The 7,540-nt window shown below is 46.8% G+C and overlaps 1 protein-coding gene across 2 annotated transcripts in view; it reads left to right on the top strand.

The window, feature by feature from the left end:
* The first annotated feature begins 310 nt into the window (after positions 1 to 310).
* Positions 311 to 7,540, top strand: part of Cdk5rap2 (CDK5 regulatory subunit associated protein 2) — a 175,854-nt gene continuing 168,624 nt past the window's right edge. For both annotated transcript variants that reach the window (XM_042678675.1, XM_042678676.1), the window contains exon 1: positions 311 to 527. In XM_042678675.1, coding sequence (XP_042534609.1) covers positions 472 to 527 — 56 coding nt within the window. In that variant the 5' untranslated portion in view covers positions 311 to 471. The remainder of the gene's footprint in view (positions 528 to 7,540) is intronic.

The raw sequence follows: 7,540 nt of genomic DNA, 5'->3' as shown, positions 1-7,540 counted from the left end.
AACTCCGAGTTGGGACGCCACAGTAAGGGAAGCTGGGCTTCCTTTTCCCGCTTAAATGAACATACCTTGTTGGGCTTTCACCCTTAACAAAGATGGCGTCCCTCCTGGCCTCGGCCGCCGTGCCCTCGCAAAAGATGGCCGCGAGCCTGTCATTCTGTAGTCTAACCGGCCCAAGCGCCAAGGCACTGCCCTTAGTTAAGATGGCGGCCGCCCACTCTTCCCTGCCTGGCTTCGGCGGCGCGGCTTCACCGCGCGCGCGCGCGCCCTGCTGACCCCGCCCCGTTTCCGTAGGAAGAAGCCCTGGCAAACATGGCGGCCGCTGTGGTTTGAATTCCAGCGGCGCCTCCTGACTCGGAACAAGAGCTGGGCCGGAGGGGGCGGGACCTGAGAGTCCGGGCGGGTCGCTGCAGCCGAGGAGCCGGCGGCGCCAGCGCCGCAGTCGTTGATGCCTACGTCGCCTTTGCGTCCGCGATGGACTCGGTTTTGGAAGAGGACGTCACCCTCCCCGGGACGCTCAGCGGCTGCAGGTGCGGCCCGGGCCGGGGCCTCGGGCTGACCGGGCCGGGGTGCCCGCCCGCGGGGTGCGGGGGGGAGCGTCTCTGACGCGCGCGGCCTGGGGGTTTGCTTCAGGTGTTCGGCCGGGGGCGGGGTGGGGGGCGGCCTCTCTGATTGGGGTCTGGGGCCTGACGGGCACCGTGCTAGACTCGGCTCGGGGCCTTTCCCGTGAAAGGGGCACGGAGGACAGGCAGATAGACTGGGAGGAGGGGACCGCTTGGAGGGTATGCCCTTCGTGGGGGGCTTGGGGGGGCGGGGACTTAGAGGACACCTGAGGATTCATTCCGCCTTTGGGAGTTTTGCGTTCGTTATGAAGTATAGGCTTTGCTTAGCTTATGGAGTGTGTGTGTGTAGGGGGGTGTCCCATGGTGACCCACCGTATAGGGCCGGCCGAGTGCGGTTGTTAATTGTCTTGGCTGGAGATGGTTAGCACTGGATTCAAACCCGGCCTCTGTAAGGTGACTCCCTGGGTGACCCGGGCAAAGTGACTTGACTCACTTTCCTATCTGTAACGCGGGCCAGGACTATCCACCCAACAGAATTGGGGTGAAGATCAAAAGAAGCATTAGCTGCCCTGCAGTTCCTTTGGTACTTAACCAAGTGCCTGGCATACCATCAGGGTTGAAAGAATGACACTGTATTGCTGTTATTATTACAGGTTGGGTATCCCTGATCCAAAATGCTTTGGACTAGAAATGTTTCAGATTTTGGATTATTTTGAAGTTTTAGAATATTTTTGCGTGTGTGTGTGTGTGTGTGTGTGTGTGTGTGTGTGTGTGTGTGTCTCACACACACCTACATCTGAGATGTCTTGAAAATAGGACCCAAGTCTGAACTTGGAATTGATTTATGTTTCCTATACACCCAGTATACCAAGCAGTAGGCCTTAATTTTGACTGTGACACCCATCATGTGCAGTCAGGAGGTGTGGAATTTTCCACTTGTAGCCAACACGATCCAATGCAAAAAGTTTTGATATTGGAGCATTTTGGGTTTGGGATTTTCCGATTAGGGATATTCAACCTGTGTTGTCAGTAGTGGTGGGAATGATCTGAAGGGGGCCTTCCAGGGAAGCTGCTCCAAGTGGCCATGGGGGTCCTCTCTGGTGGGGCCCAGATCTTTTCTTCTGGTAGGCCCTGGACTGCTCCAGGCTGGGTCCTCTGATTGTCCTGGGCTTCTGGTAGGAGGGATTGCAGAAAGAAGAGGAAGAGAACTGGACTTAAAACCTGCAGTGTTTATTTAGTTCTGTAGGACAGGCTGCTGTGTTTAGCCTGTAAAGCCTAAATGTTAGGGACCATGTTGTTCATTGTGCAAACTAGGATGCTTTTTTTTTTGGCTAGTTCTTGGACTTGAACTCAGAGCCTCTTGCTCTGCATGACTTGCTTTTATACCTTGATGATAAGCTAGGAATAGAGGTCTTATCTTTGGCAGACCTGGTAAATGGTTACTGTGTTCATTCATAGCTTCTAGGTATCAGGCACAGAGATAGGCCTTTCAAGCTCCTGTCTAAGCCAATATGAAATTGCTCATCACAGTTTGCTGATACTTTTTTTTTTTTTTTTGGTTAGTTATGGGGCTTGAACTCTGGGCCTGGGCACTGTCCCTCAGCTCTTCAGCTCAAGGCAAGCGCTCTACCACTTGAGCCACAGCACCACTTCTGGCTTTTTGGTAGTTAGAGTTAAGAGTCACACAGACTTTCCTGCCCTGATTGGCTTTGAATCACAATTCTCAGATCTCAGCCTCCTGAATTGCGAGGATTCTACGTGTGAGCTACCAGCACCCTGTTTTTCATGTTTCCTATTGCCGTTCAGTAAAGTTCACCACTACTCTGAGATCTGGTCTTTTCACTTCAGTGTTTACTGGTCCCACATCAGCTTTCAGACCTAGACCCAGCTGGAGTTCAAGTCTTAGGTCTGCCATTTAACAACCTTGTGACCTTAGACAAGTCACTCATCTTGGGAGCCTGAGTTTAAAAATTAAAAAAAAATGTTATTATAAAGGTGATGTACAGAGGGGTTTTTAGGTACATAAGTCAGGTAATGAGTACATTTCTTTTTGGATAATGTCACCCCTTCCCTTGCTCTCTCCCAGTTTTTCTCTCCTGTCCCCACCATTAATTGTCCATATAGTGTCTAGTGATTACTACTGTTGCATTTTTTCACCCTTTTCCCACCATTTCTGTGCCCCTCTTACCCTCTCAAAGACAGATATGTGAATGAATGACAAAAAGAAAAACAAAAGCAACAACAACAAAAAACTTGTTTCCATTTCCTGGGTTCATTTTGATAAATATTATTTTATATGCATTGTGTCTTTGTGTTCTTCCTCTAAGAGTATCCTTTGGAACTTCAGTTTTTTTTTGTCACCTGTAATGTAGGTTGATGTACAGCCCAGGGCTGGCATAAGAAATAGAATGACTCTAAAAAGGCCTCGCTGCTGTCTCCTTCAGCTTCTTTGCCACCTCCCCTTGCCTTTTCAGGCAGATGATGACAGAGAAGGCACCCCTAGAAGGAAAGTCACCTGTTTTATTCTAATATGGTACTTTCTGAGACCTTCTGCCTGTGGCTTCCACACTTTGAAAGATTGAACTGGAGTCCAGTTTTATCCCTTAGACTCACTTGGATTAGGGTAATGTGTGCTGTTGCCTTTGATCCTTATCCCTGCTGGTGTCCTTGACTGCTCTGGCTCCATGTTATTACGGCCTAGACTTTGGACCCAGAGACCCCACTCAAGCCCAGATCTTTAAATCTTGCTGGGTAGAGTGGTAAGAGGCTGGCTTTGGGGGTTGTGTGAGCGGGGTCTACATTCTAGTTCAGCCAGGTGTGTGGCTGGAGTTAGTCCTCAACCCTTGGAACCTATGGTCTCTTTGAAGATAATGCGTGTTTCATTGATGGCCACCTGGATGATGTGAGAGCTTATATAATAAGTGCCTGGTACCAATGGGGGAGAGTGGAATGTTAGCTCTTTTTGTCAGATTTGTCCCATGGCACACTATTTCCCAGACAGGACCCTATGCGCTGCAGCTCTGGGTCCTGCTCTTCATTTGTATGCCCAAGAGCCTGCCTTTCCCAACCATGAGCCTTCTAAGCCTGAAACTAGGCATTGTCATCCATGGGGTCCTTCAGCACATTGCCATTTGATGGCTTGCTGCTTGGTTAGGAACAGATTGGAGAGAAAAGTTTTTCTGTGAGCACAGTTTGCACTTCTAGGGCAGAGAGCCTTCATGGGCACTAATTTCAGGAAAGGGTGACCTTTGGGGCATCCTGGGGGGCTGGGAGGAGAGCATATTGGTTTGTTTCCCACTTCTGGTGTTTGGTGTTAATTGGCAGTTAGAGTCTCATGGAGTCTCATGGAGAAGCAGAAGCTTCTCAACGTTTACATGTTTATGTTAAATCAAAGTTAATTCTGCAATCCTAGCTACTTTGGAGGCAGAGATTGGGAGGATTACACTTCTAGGCCAGCCTGGGTACACAAGTTTTGGAAGACTTCATCTCAACAGGGAAAACATGAGCACACTTCTGTCATCCTAGCCGCTAAAGACATATGAAGATGTTGGTCCAGCAAGTTGAGGCAAAAAGCAAGACCCTATTCAAGAAATAACCAGAGCAGAAATAGTGATGAAGGTGGGTGTAATGGTAGTATGCTTGCCTAGCAAGTGTGGAGCTCTGGGCCCAGAAGCCCAGCACTGCCCAAACCCAAACCAGAGTCTATTTGTGAAACATTTCAAACAAAAATAAAAAAGGGGTAGGTAGGTATATCAGTGGAAAGATCACTGAAGGGAATGATTGAATAGAGAAATATTCATTTCTAGCATGCTGTTTAGAGAGTTATACACAGTTGGCACTGCAAAGGCTTCTACTTCATTAATTATGACCCCATGTGTGCGTTAGATAAGAATCTTCTATCAGGTTATATCAAGACAGGTGAGAGTGGATTTGGTGTGAAGTCTGAGACGGAGTCCTAGCATAGTGGTTTGGGTTCATGTTTTAGGTGATGGTGGTTTCTGACTTTTTACTTTTCACAGCAGGTGGTGTGTTTCTCCTTCCTTCTATGTGAGCATGGAAAACTTCGGCATCTTAGTTGGTGTGGAGTACCCTAGGATCGTACCCCCGGTGCCCAGCACGCCAGCTCTCAGTGAAGCGTGCTTTTAAAGGTGAAGGTGTACCAACCCTTAGAGCTCTCCAGGCTTCAGGAGGCTTATGTAGAATCCCAACTGTTTAGGCCAGAGGTGTGGTCAGATTCTTTCTGGCAAAAGTTTATATAAGCCAAGAAGTAGAAGTGACAAATTTCTTGACTTCCCATTGTAACTGTTGATGGGCTAAGTGGATACCAAAAACCGCTTCTCTCTTCAAGAAAGAGTTGAAATTAGGCCAGCCTCTGGTGACTCACATCTGTAATCCTAGCTACTCAGAGGCTGAGATCTGTGGGTCACGATTCAAAACTGGCCTGGGTAGACAAATCTGAGAGACTCTTTTCCAGCAAAAACCCTGAAGTAGAGGTATAGCTCAAGAGAGAGAGTGCCAGCCTTGAGTAAAAAAGCCAAGTAAGGCCCCAAGGCCCTGAGTGCAAACCCTAGTTCCAGCACGTGAGACGCGCATGTGCGCACGCGCGCGCGCGCACACACACACACACACACACACACACACACACACACACACACACACACAGAATTGAGTTTAGATCTTTACACAGAGAGCTTAAAAATGAAGAAAGTAGTGTTTTATGTCCCTTTTTGTCTACATAACTTAAAAAGGAACATGTTTTCTTATCTATATATGAAATATCTTAGCTATAAATTCATCCTCATGTAAAATTCCAATTTTGCCAATCCTTCCCAGGAAAGAAGTTCTGCTGACTTTATATCGGTTTCTTATTCATTTTATTTGAATGAAAGATTGACAATAGCACTATATAAATACTGGAATACTGGATTTTTCTCTTCTGGACATTTCGTGTGAATGGTGTCTTACAGTGTGTGCTGCTTTGTGAAATTCATCCGTGTGTATAAGCCGGTGTAAATTCTTCATTCCTCTTTATGATCAAATAATATTGCATCATGCTCATGTGACATATTTTGTTTATTCATATCAATGGACATTTGGATTGTTTTTATTGTTTGTCTATTAGGAATTGTGTTGCTGTGAACATTTATTTGTGTGTAGTTTTTGTGTGAGCATCTTTTTTTCACTTCTCTTGATTTTACCCAGGAGTAGAATGGCTGGATCACATGGTAACTTTAACATTTGGAAGAAACTGTCCACTCAGTTCCAAAATTGCATTGTCACTTGCTTCTACCAGAAGTGTTGAAAGTTCGAGTTTCTTTCACCTCTTACCAGTACTTGTGTCTTTTTGACTTTAGCTATCTTTTGAGTGACATTGTATCTCAATGTGGAATTACTTTACACATCTGTAATGACTAATGACATGAATATTTTTTCATGTGTTTATTTGCCATTTGAATGCCTTGGTGCACTGTCTTAGCAGAACCTTTGCCTCAGTTAAAAGATGTGGCTACATCTTGATCTAGCAATTGCATTTGCTGTCTGACCTAGAGACCCCTACATGTGCATGATGGGACTTGTATAAAGGCACTTACTCAACACGGTTTGTAAAAGAAGAACTGGGCAAGCTGGAGTTCTGTCAGAAGGGGATTGGGAAGATAGACGATACACATCCTTCAGAAGAGTCTTCCAGACCCCTTGTGACCCATTGGTATCTCATAAATTCAATATCGTAGGTTGCTAGAAGGCTTTTAAGAAAGTAGAAGCCGGGCGCCAGTGGCTCATGCCTGTAATCCTAGCTATTCAAGAGGCTGAGATCTGGGGATCACGGTTGAAAGCCAGCCTGGGCAGGAAAAATCTGTGAGACTCTCTCCAATAAACCACTCAGAAAACCGGAAGTGGTGTTGTGGCTCAAGTGGTAGAGCACTAGCCTTGAGCTGAAGTGCTGAGGGACAGCCCCCAGGCTGTTCAAGCCCCACAACCAACAACAACAACAACAACAACAACAAAAAGGAAGTAGAAGAGAACAGAAATATATCAAGAACTAAGGAATTTGTTTATTGGTTGTGGTCAGTAAAGTGTACAAAACCCTGTTGTAGGATGCTTTGTAGGAGTTAAAGATTGAAGCAAGTCTGTTTATATGGCCATCCAATCATCTTTAGGTACTGGAGTTTGAACTTAGGGCCCCACTCCTAGGATATGTATTTAGTAGAGGGGAAGAGCTGTAGAATAGAATGTGTTTTTTGATTACAATTATTTTATTTTGAAGCCAGAAAATAAAACCTCTGTCTCTCTGATTATGAAGGACACAGTGTGCTGACATCAGGGACTTACCTCTTAGGAAGGGTGAGGGGTGGGGGTGACAGGTCACCTAGGAGAGCTTGTGTGCCTGTGTTTTTGGTTTCCATGTGGTTTTTCTCTTAAGAATGGATAGAGTAGTGGCAGAGCACTTGAGATGCCTAGGTCCTGAGTTCAAGCCCCAGTATTGAAAAGAAAAGAGGGAATAACACAGGATGGAAAAGGAATTCTGTGAGACAAAGAGCAGTGCACTTGTTTTCCAGTTGTGGTGTCCAGTTCCATGCCGGCTCTGAGAACACTGTGGGGTCTTGGAGTGCAAAAGGACAATTGTTGTCAGCCAGTGCAGACACAGGAGGGGGTGGCTCAGCGGGTGGCATTGGAGCAGGCCAGGAGGATGAGGTGATGTAGCACACAGCACTTAGTAGGACAACCTGCCTTGGTGGTGTCCATGTGCTGAGAGCAGCCCTCTGGTTCTGTTGATTCTGTCCTCACTACACTGCCCCCTGGAGGACTGGAAGGATGATGCAGGGGCACAGAGCATGGGATTTGAAATTAGCTTAGATTTTCCTCATTAAAAAATAATGGCAACAGGCAGTGGTGCTGTGGCTCAAGTGGTAGAGCTCTTGCCTTGAGCTGAAATGCTCAGGAACAGCGCCCAGGCCCAGAGTTCAAGCCTCACGACCAAC

This window comes from Dipodomys spectabilis, unplaced genomic scaffold (assembly GCF_019054845.1).
Source record: "Dipodomys spectabilis isolate Male_0828 unplaced genomic scaffold, ASM1905484v1 ptg000046l, whole genome shotgun sequence".
Classification (NCBI taxonomy): domain Eukaryota; kingdom Metazoa; phylum Chordata; class Mammalia; order Rodentia; family Heteromyidae; genus Dipodomys; species Dipodomys spectabilis.
This window is presented reverse-complemented; position numbering and strand designations above follow the sequence as displayed.